Below are 16756 nucleotides of genomic sequence, written 5' to 3'. Positions count from 1 at the left end.
GAAATGATGCTTTTCTGCAAATTATTTGCCACTGAGATGATAGAACAACACTCTACCCTACCAAATGGAAAAGACGACTAGCTGCTCCTGGGCTAGGTGGGACCCAGCCAGGAGGGGATAAAGAAAGATGTGGTGTGTTATTTCCCAGAGTCTTGACCCTTTTGTTTTTGGAGCAGAACCAGATGTTGGCCTCTTCTCTGGAAGATGAAGGTGCCTCTGTGGATTGAGTGTCCTGCTCAGCTGGACTTGCCATTGTGTGGTGGAAAGCAGCTGCCCCACTTCTCTGGGTTGGGTTTGTACTCGCAGCTTATTCTGTAGGCTTTCTGTTGTCACAGTTGGTAAGGATGGGGGGCTGTTGCCTTTCAGCCGCACTGATAAGCAGTTGCACTGTTCCTAGTAAACAGAGTTCTTCAGTTCTGTCATTACAGTCCCTGTCTTATGCACCTCTGCCAACCTCTGTCTCACGCACCACTCCCAGCACCTTCCTGAGAAGCATGGCCTGGGAGCTGGGCCATTCAAAAGGCAGTTCTGGAGAGAAGGAGCTGGCGGGTGCAGGCCTAGAGTATGCAGAATTGTCTGCACTGAGGCAGAGCAGAGAGGAAAAGAGAATGTGCTTAAAATAGAAAAACATTTGAGAATCTCCGAGTTAGGCTGTGTTTTTGATGAAGATTGCGTGTCATCTTGTACAGCAAAGATGATAGCTGCAGTGTAAATAGCAGAGTAAGAGTAGGGCTTAGTTCCAAGGAAGCCTGGTGCTTTTTAAGTCAGGTTTGCTTTTCTCTTCACTCTATATAATTTAGATAAGAGGTTTACACACATTAGTTGCAGAGTTTTTACTCGTGACCTTTAAGCTGTTGATTCAAAACTGAGATACATGACAGGACTGAAAGAATGGGTTGGGGTTATTGAACTTAGCAGTTTATACTAGTGCTTCATTTTCTTTAACTTAATTATTTTTTTAATAATATCTAGCTGTTATAATTTTTACTGCTTCTTTAGTGAAGAGTAATATGAAAGGATTGAATACTAGAGCTTTCTCAATATTGCCTATTTATAGGTTTCCCCCTCAACCAAGCAATGGGTCAGCTTTTTTCATGGTGTCTCTCTTAGTTAAAATACCTCATTATCATTAAGGCTTGTGCTGTGAATCATAGTGATCACTGAAACTCCCAGTGATTGTGATGAACATGTTCCTTGTTCCTTAGTTGCCTCCAGGAACATTCACAGAACATCTCTCTCCCTTTTTGGTGTCAACTCCACACCAGTACATGTGCTTTTGATATGAAAGATGATGCTTTTATTTTATGTCTGACTTACTAAACAAAAACATGAAGATATGTCAGTTTTCCAGATTATGTGAATTATTCCACTAGGTCTCTGTTAGATCAACTAAGTAATAATTTTGATTCTGTATTGAAAATTTCTAGCTTCTCCTGTTTATTTTGTGTGCCATTAGTAAGTCAGTCCATTCTAGATACCCGTGCAGCAGTTTCTCCCATAACCCTTTCCTAACCTTACTCCCACCTCTATAGCCTCTAGTCCAGATCACCATGTGCTATACTCATCTGTAGGTCTTTCTCTGTTGACTTTTTCATCTTTGAGATACTCTGAGCTGAGTCCTCCTTACTACATTCTTCCCCCTCACACTCCCACCTCCCCTTTAGGGTATGGATAAATAGGGAACAAGTGTTGTGATTCTGTAATTAACAGCTTTTTTTCTTTTTAAGCAGTGCTGTTTCTGTGTGGATGTGTGTGTGTGTGTGTGAGGCCACTGAGGCTAGTCTGCAGAGTAAGTTGAGAACTTACAGCCTAATTCGAATCAATTAGAAATATGTTCTTATGAAACTCTACACCTGACATAAGTCAATTTTTGTGCTAAATGATCCTAACAATGAAATAATGAAGATCTTTTCAGCTGTGGTGCTTAATTTAGAATTTAGAAACCAACAGTAACTGGAGTATAATTATTTTGGATTAAGGGGCATATGCCTGTTGTTATATATAAAATTTGCCTCCTTTTCAGTGAGCTTAAGAAAAATTCCATGAAGTGCTTCTCTTTGAGATGGCCTCGTGTCCTAGTGTTCTGAAAGGGTCTGGGATTTTGTTTATGCCTGCTGAAAATATTGGAGGCCACTGTGTTCCCATCTTCACTTACCTTGAAGAAGGAGGTAGCGTCTATTTTGTGAGACTGCAGCGTACGGCTTCAGTCTCTTTACAAACGGTGACCTTCTCTGCAAAAAGTCCCCAGAAGTAGTGCTCTTTGGCCGTGTGGCCAAAGTCTGTGGCCGAAGTCGTCTTTGCATTTCAGTAGTTCCTATCTTTAAAAGCACTTCTCTTACCAAATGTCCTTTTTTCAGCAGGAAATGTCAGAGGTGAGTGGGGAAATGGAAGGGAATGCAAGAAAAGCAAGGGGAATTGGAGTTCACCTGTAAGGGCTCTGTGCAGCTGCCAAATGAATTGGATTTTAAAAAATCAGTTTTGTGTTCTTAGACTAAAGGGTATTTTTCCCCTGTCTGAATTATGTTCTCTCCATCCCCATTTCTAAAGTGCAGTTTCAGGGCAGTTTGAAATGTATTTGAGGTATTCTGTTTCCTTTAGGGAATGGGAATTTCTTTTAACTGCAAATTTTCCAGGCTTTATAACACTTTGGTAGTGTTGCACTAGGTTTTGCTAGGTTTGTTTTTTTTGTTTTGGCTTGAGAGGTTTTTGTTTGTTTGTTTTGGGTTTATTATTATTATTATTATTATTATTTCATAATGGCAATAGTTCTGTAACGTATTTTATTCCAGTATACATGCATTTAGCCTTGTCTATTGCCATGTACTTTTTTCTGGGAATTACTACTAATTCTATGATTTGGTAATGTATTAGTATAAAGCCCTAATTATTTCAAACTGTTTCAACGTAATACATTATTAGACATTTAAAATAAATTTAAACTGCTAGACAATCTAGTTTTTACAACCTTGGGAATATTCTCAAAGGGGAATAGAATGTTATTTCAGCAAAATGAATGAGTTGAGAAAGTAATTAAAATATACATTCAGTTTGGGTAGTGTAAGTGTAAAAAATGGATTACAGAAAATCAAATTGCTTAATACAATATTTAAATAGCTCTTAGGCAGACTTGGAATGTTTTATTTCAATATTTTTGAGGCTTTTGCAGGGCAGAGGGAGGACTTACTGAAACGTTGTATTTGTTTTGTATTGTATTTTATAAATTTTGTTGCGTGGACAACTTTGCAATAAGCTAATCTCCGTGCTTGTATCTTTGAGTGTCTTGAAAACAAAATGAGTGGAAAAAATGTTTGTCTAAAATGTTGTTCTTTATTACTTTAGAGCACGTTAAAAATTGTCTCTGATATTAGGAATCACTGTGTGTGAAATTAGGCCATTAACTACTATGAGATGCTGTACATCAGTAAGGCTTAATTATATGAATTCAGTTTTGTAAATCAGTCCTGGAATAAATTTATATGTGGAAAACTATAAACTCGGGGGTTTTAGTACTTGATAGTTTGTTTCACTACTACAGATTCCTTACTGAAATTTAAGTTTGTACCTATATTTGTAAATTCGTTATCTTTTTACGTGGATTTTGGTTGTCACTGTGCCCCTTTCAGGTTGAAACAATCTCAATATGTCAGTGTTAGAAAACAGTTGTAATACATTTTTTTTTTTTTCCCCCAGCAGCAGTTCTTTGTTGGTTGCAGTATCTGCAAAAGCTAACATTAAGGAGTAATGGAGTATATCTTTCAAAGCACAAGTAACGAGTAATAGGAGTGTTTTGACACAGTGTTTAAAGAAAAAAAAAAAAAAAAGGAATTTGGTTTCCTGCCCAGAACTTTGACTGACTGTCTGGGAATTCAGTGCCGTATGTCAATGTTATGTAGAATTAGTGTACGTACTTTGGAGTGATTCTTTACAAATACAATAGTGTTCTGCAAATTTAAGGCCAGTGTATTAATAGTCTACAATATTTTGAGTCAGCATGGATGGAGACATATAATCTTGAGGAACTGCTATGCTTCCTAATAAATATTTCACACTCTTCCAGAAAAGCAGAGATGTTATCTTTCTCATCTGTAATACAACTGTAAACTATAAAAATTCAATGTTTTTGCAGGCATGGTTCAACTTTCAGATTTTAATATGCCTTTTTTGTTGTCTTTTCTGTGTTTGCAATAATGTCGTTACCTGTTGCATTGTCATTGTTTGTAGCTTGGAAACTCCTGGAGACTTTCTCAGCCATTGTACATTTCATAGGTTCTTTGAAACAGCTGAGGTTAAACATGTATAGACAGTTCTGCTGCAGCACAAACTGACATCTTATTTTCATAATATCACTTCACCAACAACAGTTATCCAAGCTGCCTGTTGCACATTTTTATAGCGTGATGAAGATAGTTCCTACAGCTATCTTGATCATTGGTTGGAGTTGCTTTTTTTTTCCTTAGGAAAGAGCTCCTTCCCTACGTGTGTTCTTGGGGAGTCCAACTGATACTATCTTAGCAGAGATGATTAAGTGAATGCAGGTGTTTGTTATCTTAATACAACTTCTAGTCTACACAATGTTATATTCGATCTGTATTTTTCTCCCTAAGCAAACGGCATGGAATAAAAGAGGGTGTTAGTTATGAATCAGAATAATGTTTGATTGCAAGAATCCAGGCAAGGGAGAACTGGAGTTCTTTAAAGATTATGTTATTTTATACAGAGGAGAAATGTCATATTTTAAAATGTTTTGGCAAGAAAAGACAAGGTTTGACATTATTTTTCATTGGAGGAGATACAGAGAAGAGTAGAAAAACAATTTAAAATATTTTTTTGTTTATTAGTGAGGATTTTTTTTTTTTTTTTTTGCAATAGGAAAAGACTATAATTGGAAGATTCTTGGTCTGTCAGTTATTGAAGACCTCATTCACCATGCAGAAGCAAGGGAAATTCCTCCTTCTCCCAGGTGCTGATGCTCTTGAGATACACTCATTGGCCAGTTTTTGTGCTCATTGCTCACAGCAATGATGATGGAGTCTCTGGTTGACTGAACCTTTGTGGCTGCTTCGGTGGAAATTAATCTGGCAGCCAGAAGCATCACAGATGTTGTCTCCTGCCTCCAGCACCCCACTTCCCTCCGGTGCCTCTCGCACTGCACAGTGGCAGTCCGGCTTTGTTCGTAGGTCTTGGTTGCGGCAGGGCACGATCTGTCTCTTAGCAGAAGGTTCTAGCTGCCGCCTCCAGTGTAGAGAAACTAATACCACATGACTGAAAACTTGCTTCAAGTTTGTTCTTGCAGAGTGTTTCACTGGCCTGTTTCTTAGCTGTGTGCTCTGTCCTACCTGGCTGTAAAACATTGCTTTGGGTAGTCTGTTACTGGGCAGAGGCATTGTCCTCACTAGGGCTGCAGGAGAGCTGCCTTCAGTGACAGGTATTTGACAGTCTCTAAGACTTTGGTGTGTGGGTATTATCCTGTCACTCTGAACACTACGCAGAAGGGTAGTGATGACACTGGAGCAGTTGTGGTTATTTCTGTTTGAGGATGTCTACTCCCTTCCAGGGGTGCTGCTCTAAGCTTGTGGTACCTCCTGCTGACCTCTGCCCGAGTTCCCCATGGTATTTAAAGGGAGCACATGGCAAAGGCAGTTGAAATTGTCCCTCTGTTTCAGTTGTGTGTTGTTAAGGTTATGTTGCAAGCTTGATGTACTTTTTCCTTAGAGTGATACTGGAACAGGACCTCTATTTTCTGTATGCTGCTTCAAATGAAGAGCTGAGCAGCACAATCAAAATATCTAGCAATGTATCAAGTGTCCCTCATGGCACATGCACTCACATGTGAAAAAACAATGTATTGTTATCAGGAAAGAGCTGCTTGTGGGTGAGCAACACTTGGATATTTTCATTTAATATACAGCATCTGCAGATTGGAAATCACTATGTTTACACACACTTCCCTCTGCATGTAAATCTCTGCATGGTAGGAGTCAGTAGTAGACTAACACTATGCCTAGCACCTTGCAGTCACTTTTTTAATGACAGCAGCTTTAAAGAATGTTTTGATGTTGCACCTTTTGCTGCTGTCCTCTAGCTCTTGATTGTTTCTAAGGTGTAATATTTTGATGATGTCTTGGATGTTATAATACCCTTTTTTTTACCATGTTCCAATGCCGATGTTGGTCAGGATCCTTTTTCTGAGTTCAGTTATTTTTCAGGGTTTGCAATGGTAAAGTCTGCAGTCCCCACTCGTGTTCAAGTACTGACTGGGGCAGATGATATACGTTGAGAAGTGACTTCTGGTTTTAGAGAGTTTCAGTCTAGAGACAACTTAAAGTCAGTTTGAGGAACAACTTGGCTGTGAGCTTCAGGAGTGTTTCACTCTGGGACAGTTTAATGGAAGCAGTCCTCCTGATGAATGTTTCTAAGGAGGCTTCACTCTAATAGCCATTAATTTCCAAGAGCAGAGGGTTGCAGGTTTTCCTGCTCATCACCATAATTATTTTAGGATATCTTTTGTCAAATTCTGAGACACACTTCAAAACCCATTCCCTGGAAGATTTGATGGCATATGTTGCTTAGCATTTGAAGGCAATGTTCTAGATATAAAGTAGAAATAGTGCTTTGTTATTATAGTGTGTTCAGTTTGCTTCATTTATTTAATACAGGAACATCCCCAGGGCTCCCTATTTTACAAAAAAATAGAAATGTTGTTATGATAGAGTAAGCAGATGGTATTCTCATACTTTTGTGATAATTCAAGTTCTTTGATGAAATTAAGGCACTAGAATATATCTATAAATATTATATAGAGCAAGGAAGGAGGTATCTTCAGACAGTTGTCTTAGAAGTTAAGTGTTTTCCATAATCCAAGCATCTTGGCTTGCTTTATATTTTTATTTTTATTTTTTTTAAGAAAGAAAAAAAAGCTGAAATGTACCTTTCAAAAAATGCTGCTATAAAAAAAAATAAGGAGGGGTAGTGGGGGAGAAGTCTTGACACCAGAAGCTCTGTCATAGCAGAGTTTCTCTCGGATATCTGGAAAAAGTCTTATACTTCTGGGATGCTTTCCAAAATATTTTCAGTGACCATTGCCACAGGCGTGAACTTCTTAATGCATTTTGCAGTAATCTCCACAACAGTGGAATTGATTACTGTCTGAAAGCTTTTAATGATAACAAGCAAGTAGGACAGCATAAATGCCATGAACTAATTTGTGTGTGTGCGTTTCGTTGCATCTTCAGGAGTCTTGCAGAGACAGATGTGTCACCTCGGGAAAGTCCTGCTTAATTTCTTTCACATAATTATCTAATTACATATTTATCATTTTGATTTTAGTCAGAAGGATATTTTTTCCCCACAGACATAGATGTGCACGCACAAAGGATGTAGCCTCTCTCCAGATACTTCACTTGGTATCCAAAGAAAAGTATCTGGTGGCTTCCTGAGTTTGAGCTTTTCTAGGATTCATTATCTAGAAACTGAAATGCATTCAAAAGCTAGAAGGGTTTTAAGAAACGGCTTTCCAGCAGAAAACCAGGGTGCTGTTGCAAAGGTGCATCTTCTTCACCTGCCAGTGAGAGGCTTGCTTTTTATGTGCAAGTTAAGGGAGTCCAGGAAGCTGAAAATACAGTTAAATTTACAGATTTTTTTAAATCTTATCTTAGTATTCCTAATGAAAGAGGTCATTAGAAGTGGAAAAGGTTCATCCACCCAGATCATCACCTTCTCAAGACTGAAATCTCAGCTGTGCTTCTGTTGAAAGAGAACAGGTTTCAGGAATTATGTTTTTCCTTTAATAAACAAAAAAATCCCCCCACCAAAACATATATGTGTGTACATGTATGTGTATACAAGTATTTTTATATGCACACATATATATGTAATAAGCAAAATTGTAAACTCTATGAATGGAAAGCTGTACCCAATGGAAAAGCCAGATCTCTCAGGATGTGGTATGTCATTGTCACTCAGTGCCCTCTGCCAGCACAGACATGCTGCTCCAAAGCCCTTCCTCCTGCACTGCCGCTCCCACAAACCACTGTGATTGTGGGATGATCTGCTGTAGGTGAAGAGTGAAATAAAAACTTGAGCACCAGTAGAAAAAAACAAGCTGTGACAAGCAGGCTTCATTGCAAGGGATAAAAAGGTCAAAAGATACTTTTTTCTCCCCTCTACTTTAAGAGCAGCCACTAGACATAACCAACAGAATTTTTCCAGACTGTCAACTGGTTCATCAGTCGGGGCTTTCTTTCAGTTTTAAATGCCAGCACCACTTCAGTTCAGAAGGAATTGCTGGCTTCTTTCCCAGACAAGATTTCCCAAATTCAAAATGACCTTTCAAGATCCTAACTAATAGGAGCTAAACAGAGATTTCCTCTTCATCAGACTCTTTCTCAGATTGATCCTTTTACTGACAGCACACCCCCACAGCACAGACCAGTGAAAGACCAGCCCTTTCACTTGTGATAATAAACACCTCTATTGAAGAGGGGCAATCTTAAATCATGTTGAATTTGTTATATATTCCAGAAAACTTTACAGTTCTGTTTGATGCACTGATTATATAAAGACACAGGGAGTACCAGTTTAATAACTGGAATTGTTTTTTTATCATTTTTTTTAAATCAACCATTGAAGCTCTGCACTAATACAGTGGGATGCCTGCTCAGCCACCCTTCATTATTCAGGGAAATGAGAGATGGACAATGGGAAAACTGTTTTTCGGGGTATCATAACGTGGGGACTGCTGTGCAGGCAGCAAGCACGTGGGGTTAGCTTGATGTGGCAGGTTTGTTAGCTCCCAGTTAAGGACCAGCTTGGTTGGTCAGCACAGCAATCCCCAAGGATTCTGGTTGTCTGTTGTGTGCTGTGCCCATCCTCTCCTCCAGGCAAGAAGGAGGAGTGACTTGGGGCTGTCCAACTCTGAGCAGGTGAGCTGTGAGGTTCTACTATGGTGTGTGCTGCATGAATGCAAGCTGCAGCTTCAGCTCCCTGTAAACCATCAATTAAAGTTGGGCAGCTGAGCTGCAAAATAGTGATGTAGGAAGATCCTGTATTGGCGTCCTGGGAAGTCTTGGAATGTAGCAGGATAATATACTCCTTTTAAGAAAGACATCTGATGTGACTGTTTCTTGAAAGGATGAAGTATTTCAAATACAGAGTTGTGAGGTCTTGTGGTTCTATTCCTGTAGAAGTTTGGGCAGAACGGAAGTGCAGAAACAAATTTAATGCTGGTTCTTCTGAGAGAATGGGAGATGAATAACACACTGTAAAATGAATGACAAGACTAAGGACTGATTTAACATTAGCATCAGATTTAATCACATAGCTAAATTCGGAAGAAACACCAGAGATATAATGTACCTCTTGAATTTTTTAAATAATATGTTGTGAGAAAAGGTACCAAAAGATTAGGAAAAACAAGTAGATGTGTAAAGAAAAGGTTAGGAAAGATTGCCTTAAAATCAGAAGTGCCAGGAGTGCTCATAATTGCTTAGAAAAGATATTAGAAATGCAAAATTTACGAAGTTACTAGCTCAAACGTGAAATAGCTTGATTCTATCATCAGATCTTCCTTTTTCAGCTGCAGTTTCAAGTTCGGTATTTTCAGCTTTGAATTTTATAGGGAATTAATGATCTCCGCCATGGCAGAGGGTAAAATCTTGTAACACTGAGGGGAATATAAGATCTGGAATTTGTGTTCTGTGACCTGTGCTGCTTTCTTCTAATAGTCTGAATTACCACCCTAGGCTGTTGCCATAATTTGTTTTTAGATTTTCAAATTGAAGCTCACGTTTTATTCTTTAGCATTTTCCTAGAATCGTTTCTCTTACATGTTGCATAATGGTTCTTCTGTGTCATTGTCGATATTTAATTATATATATACACCTATATGCGACAGTTCTCTAACATGTCATACTGGATTATTCTTGTCAATTCAGATAGATGTAATAAAACTTCTGTCTAGGTAACATACATCCCTTGTGGTGTAGCACAGCTACAGAGTTCTCCTGGCCCATGGTGATGGCACAGCAGGAAGGGGAATGGGTGCATCATGGAAGTGTAATCCACCTGCCCATGGAGGAGTGAGATAATAAAACTATTTTAATTTTCTGCCTAAAGTTTTTGTCTGGAAACTTTCACTTGAGCATGTAGGAAATCACTTGTACATATGAGAGTGCTTCTTGCCGCCCGTGTGGCTGGCATTACTGGAGAATCAGAATCCATGGTGGTTTGAATGTGGTTTCAGTGGTCAAAGAAAGAAACTCTTGGCTTTTTGTCAACAGCTAAAACCATGTAGGAGTTGATGGTAGAAGTCTGGAGGGAGAAGTGCATAGGTGGAAGAAATATGGTCTTATCTGCAACTTATTAAGTATTCTTTTGCTATATTCTTATGCTTTTCATAAAATGTTAGAATGTTTATGTATGCATTGTTTTTCTGTTAAAGCAGCTCCTTCTTGATTTTATGGACAGTTTAGAATTATGTTTTCTACAGCTGTAGCCAGGAGTATGTTCAGGCCTGAATCCCACATTGCTAAGTCATCTGTAATAAAATAACTTGCCTTGTTTTTCTTCAAAAGTTTGCAGTAATATGAAAATATCTCATGCTTCATTTTTCAGAGTATGCTTTAAAGTCAAGTGTGGTAAAGCAGAGACCATTGTGAAGATGCTGTGTGGCTTTCTAAACTGAGAGAGAAAAATAAACTGAAATAGAAACACAGTAAAATTCTCTTGGGTGTATTTGAAGTTAGAATATGGTTAAGTCTTGAATATTGATTTAAATACTATAAAAGTTGCTGTGAGGTATATATTAATAGTTTGCATTTTCATCAGATGCCACAGAGTAGACTATTCCGCACTTGCAGCAAGAGCAGCTCCTAGGTATAAACAAGTCTGAGCCTTTCCTTTTCAGGAGTCAAGTGGCATAGTTTCAGCCCACCACCAGCATTTCCTCACACTTCCTATTTTTTTCCTCTTTCTTTAATATAGATTACACTGACTCAGCAGGTTCACAAGCCACTGCTGTTTGTGTCTGCTCCCGTCTGTAAAATGAGGGGGTAGCAATCCAGCCATCTAAAAGAGAACAGTACCATAGAGCATCTTTGTCTGGGTATTATTTTCTCTCTCTGCTGCTTAACTGCTTTGCCAAGTAGTTGGTTGACTTTAGTCTTCCACCTACACATTTCAGCACCCTGATTGCAGGATACTGCAAAGCACTGAACAAATCCTGCTGTAAAACAGCCTTTGTTCTATTTTTTCCAGTGTGACCTGCACTTCCAGTTGGGAGCTGGATTTCTCTGGACTTGTGGTCCCCACAGTCAGCATAGACAGGTTTTGGTTGGTGTCATGACCCCTCATTTGGAAACTGATGTTCTAAAAAGCATTACAAAACGGTGAGCAAACTGACTCAATTCTCAGTGATATAACTGAAAGTGCGATTAGGTCAACGCTCAGACTGTCTTTCAGAATCTGAGCATCATATATTTGAATTGTCCTGCAGAAATTTTGCTTCTGTTCCTCAGGATACAAAATGGGGAGTGCAGTTTGTCCTGTGTGCTGCTGGTGTCCAGCAGGTATCTTGAAGTGACAAATAAAAATAAGAATCACCTTTGATAACTAGAATAAGCTGAAGTAATTTAACAATCTATTTTCTTGGAGACAAAGAATTCTGTTCCCCTTATAATCCAGTTAGCTGACATTGTGTCCAGGGTTTCTTCTGCTGTTCTGACAGAGTCTACAAAGTTCCAAAAGCAGAGAATGATTTCTGCCTCTGGCTGAAAATGAAGTTCATTAACTTGGAAGTGCTGGCTGAGACCTTGCTTGGGGGGAGGAGAGCTGCTGTTGTATTTTTTGCATCCCTTGTGCCATTTTGGACTTCAGCAGTATTTATTTTTAGTACATTTAAACACTGCAGAAGGAAGGGGCAGTTGTAATATGGCATATTTACATCATGCTGTCAGTTCCTGGCAGCTTGCTTGCCTGTCAGAGAACAGAACTAGTCCATTAAGGATGTGAGTGCTACTTGTGCCCACGAGTGGTGAAACATCGTCTCCAGGGTGGGAAGGCCTCCCCAGGCTAGTAGGTTGGTTTGTTTTTCTAAGGTGCATTATGGGTTTGGTTTTTTCATGTCACAGAGACAGGAACGGGCCATGCTACCACCCACTTTTTCCTTCTCCTTTACTCTGTATAGGAAAAAGAGAGGCAAAGTCTCTACATGAGATCAGCATGTGCTGGTTTTTCCCCTCATGTCACGCTTGAGTTCTCTGCCCCATTATAAAAATAAAGATCTATAAATAAAACAGAACAAATGCTGAGGGGGACAAACTGGACCCACAGTTATGTGCATGTCGTCACTTGTAGAAGTGTGCCTAGCCCCATTCCTCCCAGGCTTCATACATTCCCCGTTTCTTACGCCGTCAGCCTCTCAGGATGGGAAACGTGCACAGATAGTTCTGGCTGGAGCTTTTTTTGCCCTGCCATAACATAATATTAATTGAGCTAAAGCTGAAATGATGTTGGACTCATGCTGTTGAATTAGCTCATGCTCCATTTATATATAATTTTTTTTCCTCTTTCTTTGAAAAAAATATTGCTATAGGTTTTGCTGTCATGCTTTAATGTTGCGGTAATATATTTCTCCTGGAATTAAGCAGTAGTTAGGTCTGATCTCCCATATGTAACATGCTGTCTCTGTTAGCTTCGAGCATAGGCACCCTATGATTTCCCTTTCTTGGAAACTGCTCTGTCTCAGCATGTGGGTAGGAGGCCATGTAAATAAATACCAACCACTTCTTAGCCTTCAGTAGGCATTTCCTTTTTCCTGGTGGCTACAGAAGAAACACTTTCTCACAGTTTGGCATTGAACATTTATAAAACTTTCCTCCTTGTGGAATTTTTGTTTAGACAATCAGATTCTTAGTACAGTTTTTTTCATCAGTTTCTATTTTTACTCATCTGTGGTTGCTTGGTTTGTCAGTAAATAGCGTCTGTCAGAACAAACACTTGGTCAGAAAGTTCTTAAATTTCTGGTAATTGAATAGTAAATCATTGTAAGCATATTCTGTAATAGAGAAAGGTAAGTTTTAAAGAATAAAAAATAGGCTTATCTAGTTTTTTTGTTAGTTATGATGGAATAAATAACATTGATATTTCTTCCCAAAAGTTTTTTTTTTTTTTAAATATATATAACTTGTCTTAAATGTTTGAAATAGAAAACAGAGTATCTTACATTACCAGGCAGTCTAGATTTCAACTAAAAAAAAAATATGAATATTTGCTTTTAATATAGAGTTTAATATGTGTTCTCCTGAATTTATACACTGGGTTGTTTTTCATGCATGTGTCACTTTGTCACGGCAGCAAAGCTAACACATCGTTACCTTTTACATGCTCCAAGAACTATTTAGGACATAACTTTATAATATATAATATATCAAAACAGATCATTCCAATAAAAATCACTATTAGAGGACAGTGTACTTCAAGTTTTTATGCATAAGTATCTGGTCTGTAAGTTTTTTATTTAGTTTCATTTACTATTTATTTACTTTTTTTGGTAAATTACGAGTTTACTTTGCTTAGTTTTATTTATCTCAGTGGTCATACTTACTGAATAGATGACAGTATCCTCTCCCTTCAGGGAGAACCCCAAAGGTTCAGAAAGCGTGTGTTCCCTGGGAGCAGAATACAGTTACGAACTGTGGGAAATAGCTATCGACTGGCACTAGACTCCTTTGTTGGAATTGTTGTTGGATGAGGGATTGAAGAATATATGTATATAAGATCTTTTGTGAGTAGTAATTTCTAGAACGGCTAAGCTAGAGGCAGTGTGAAAATCCATCAGATACTTTTTATGTAATACTCCCACACTGGACTTGATAACTTTTATATTCAACAAAACAAGACAGTAGAAACCATACTTTTCCACAAAGGCCTTTGAAATATGCTTTTTCCTCTACTGAGGCCTGTTATGAAGCTGTCTAGGAAAGCGAGCCATTGTTGGACACATCACTCTCTTTTTATAATTTCACTTAGGTATGTTCTCATCCAGTTTAGTTTTGCAATCTGCTGATGCTTAGCCAAGTTGAATTGCATCTGCCCTCACAGTACACACATCTCAGTCTACCTAGGACTTCTTCCACTTCTCCACAGTAGAAGTTCCTTTTGTGTATTTCTTCTGGGAAATACGTATTGAGAAAAATGAGTCCTAGTTTGGTTTGTCCCTTTTGCCCTCTTTTATGGCATATGATAAACTATTATCACATGCATATTTCTTACTTGAGCCAACCACTGTAAGTGATGTCCCAGTTCACAATTCTCCAGCAAGTGCAGTGGGTGCTAGTCTCTACAGCTAGTTCTGATGATGGCTAGACAGAGACTAGGCACTCTTATTTCATGTTGGCAGATAAGGGACTGCGAAGGAATCCTAAGCTTTCCAACTCTGGTGATTTATTGAACTTCTGTAAGGTCATTGGGTAACCAAATTCACAAGAACCTCGTTTGGTATCCACTGCACAAATTCCAGGGCATAAATCCTCTCCACCTCCATTGCTGCCATGGTAATGGCACCAGCCTTAACACTACCTTAATGGCCTTTGAAAGCTCTTAAACTCTGTACTGTTAGTGCCCTTGTGAGCAATTTTGTCATGATGTGTAAAACCAGAATGGGGGTGTAAGTATGCAAGTGTTGACCCGCCTGTCTCTGGATCTCTTCTACTTAGCATCAGGTGTATTTGCAAAATAAAATGGAGAGGTTTGCCCTCGTTAATCCATCAGTATGAGAACTTCAAGGAAGTTTAACACAATGGGAACAGCTAATAATCGTAGGGCTTTTTTGTTCTAACATCATAAAGTAGCTTGAGAGCGTTGCTAGTCCTGAATTTGGAGTGACAGGAAGCAAGAAACCTAGAAAAGGTGAAATTACAGTGATTGTGCTGTAAATGAGAGTTGTGATTAAAATGCAGGAGGAGTTGACTTACAGCAAGAGTGAATAGGTCATTCCTACTGTTTGGAGAAACAAGCTCGTTAGATTAGAGTCTGGTTTTGTTTGTGTGTGGTATATGTGAAACCTTGATGATTGCATGATTTTGATTGTTTTGTATGATTTTTGTATTTTCCACTGGAAGAATGAAAATTTATCCCTGGGATCATCAAATGCCACCCCTAAATAATAATAGTAATTCTAGATAGAGATTAATTTTATGTCACAGGTTACTCCATTTGCTACGCAGACATGGGAGAAGAATTCTGCACTGATTACATACTTTCGTTTTAGTTAAGTGTGACCCTTTTTATAGTTCAGAAAAATGAAGAATAATGAATGTAGATACTTATGTGTTTGAGATTTATTTTTTTTTTTAACTAGGAAATGTTTTAAAACAGAACTGGAATTGAGGTTTCATTTCTGTTGCAGGTATGTCTATGAAAGATAAGCAGACATTTTGGAGATTCCCTTACAATAATAAATGTACTGAAGGCATTACCAACTAAACAGACCTTGCTGAGATCAGACTTCTTTGAGACTTCCCATATAATGTTGTTTTAATCTGGTTTTTTCCCAGGAAAAAGAGAAGAAGTATATGCTTCCTTTGGACAACTTGAAAGTGCGAGATGTTGAAAAGAGCTTCATGTCTAGCAAACATATCTTTGCATTATTTAACACGGAACAGAGGTAAGAAAATGTACTATTCTGGAAATACTTCTGTAAAACTGTATCTAGCTGAGCATTTTAATAACTGGAAGTGCAGTTCTGGTATTTCTACTATCTTGAGTGAACAAAGATCTTGATTTATCTGCTGCTTTGCTGTTGCATAACCATGGGATGAAAGGTTAGTGTCCTCCTAGCCACTCATGGGGTGAAACAACTCCATGATTAGTCATCTAGTTCTTACGTATGGCTGAATAATCATCTCCTGATCCTATTTTTGTTTTGTTTGGCAATCACCTAGGCTTACCAAAACATTCACGACTTCTGTACCTTGTGACCAGATTCAGCTGGTGTAAATCACAAAAGCATCATTGCTTTTCACTTTCTCCAGTGGAAAATCTTGCTTCTCTGTAATCTTGGGAGTCATTCCATTGTTTGTGTGAGTTTAAATACTGCTGAATGGAGAACAAATGAGATTTCCCTAATTAATTGGAATCTTTGCTTTGTAGTGTTTGCCTCATACTTTTCCTTTCAGACTCCAACCTCTGATTTAAGTGGTGTGGGTACTCTAAGGAAGCCTACTCCTGATGCACAGCCAGTTCAGATTACTGTGCACAAATAAGTCAAGGAAACATGAAAACACTTAAAGACATACAAGTGACCTGTAATTTCATTTACTTATTTATTTACTGGAGAGTTGCGTTTGCCTTGCTGCACTCTCAGTGGCATTGCATTTCAGCAGATAAGGTGCAGTTTCTCTAAGTTATTTTTCATGAAAATAAATAAAATTAATTGTAGTGGTAGCATGGAGAGGTGCCTGTGTTTTTGTCTTGTCTTCTGCTAAGTCCCTTCGCACTGAGTCCCCCTTTGCATTGCCACAGCTTGACAGTACATTCAGATGTTGTTCAAGATCATGAGGGTTGGATGTGGCTCCCTGCAGAGCCAGCTGTTGTTGCTCCTGAACTGACCAGAAATAGTCCTTTCAGAAGCAAGGAATGCCCCTCCCTCCTGCAAAGCAAGAGCAAAGTACAGGATTTCTGGGCTGTCAAGTTTCTGCTGGCCCCAGAAACATGAGGATGCAATGTGAGTCTCGCTCTGAACTACCCCATGAAGGCTTTG

The 16756-nt window shown here is 38.6% G+C and overlaps 1 protein-coding gene across 1 annotated transcript in view; it reads left to right on the top strand.

Annotated features, from left to right (window-relative positions):
- The window catches only part of LOC104527393 (dynamin-3), a gene marked incomplete at both ends in the record, with an annotated part of 141373 nt that overhangs the window by 58436 nt on the left and 66181 nt on the right, over positions 1–16756 (top strand). Inside the window, 1 exon segment of the mRNA XM_010171109.2 lies at positions 15552–15661. Within this exon segment, the coding sequence (XP_010169411.2) occupies positions 15552–15661 (110 nt within the window).

The sequence above is a fragment of the Antrostomus carolinensis genome, unplaced genomic scaffold, assembly GCF_000700745.2.
Source record: "Antrostomus carolinensis isolate BGI_N321 unplaced genomic scaffold, ASM70074v2 scaffold2847, whole genome shotgun sequence".
Lineage (NCBI taxonomy): Eukaryota > Metazoa > Chordata > Aves > Caprimulgiformes > Caprimulgidae > Antrostomus > Antrostomus carolinensis.
This window is presented reverse-complemented; position numbering and strand designations above follow the sequence as displayed.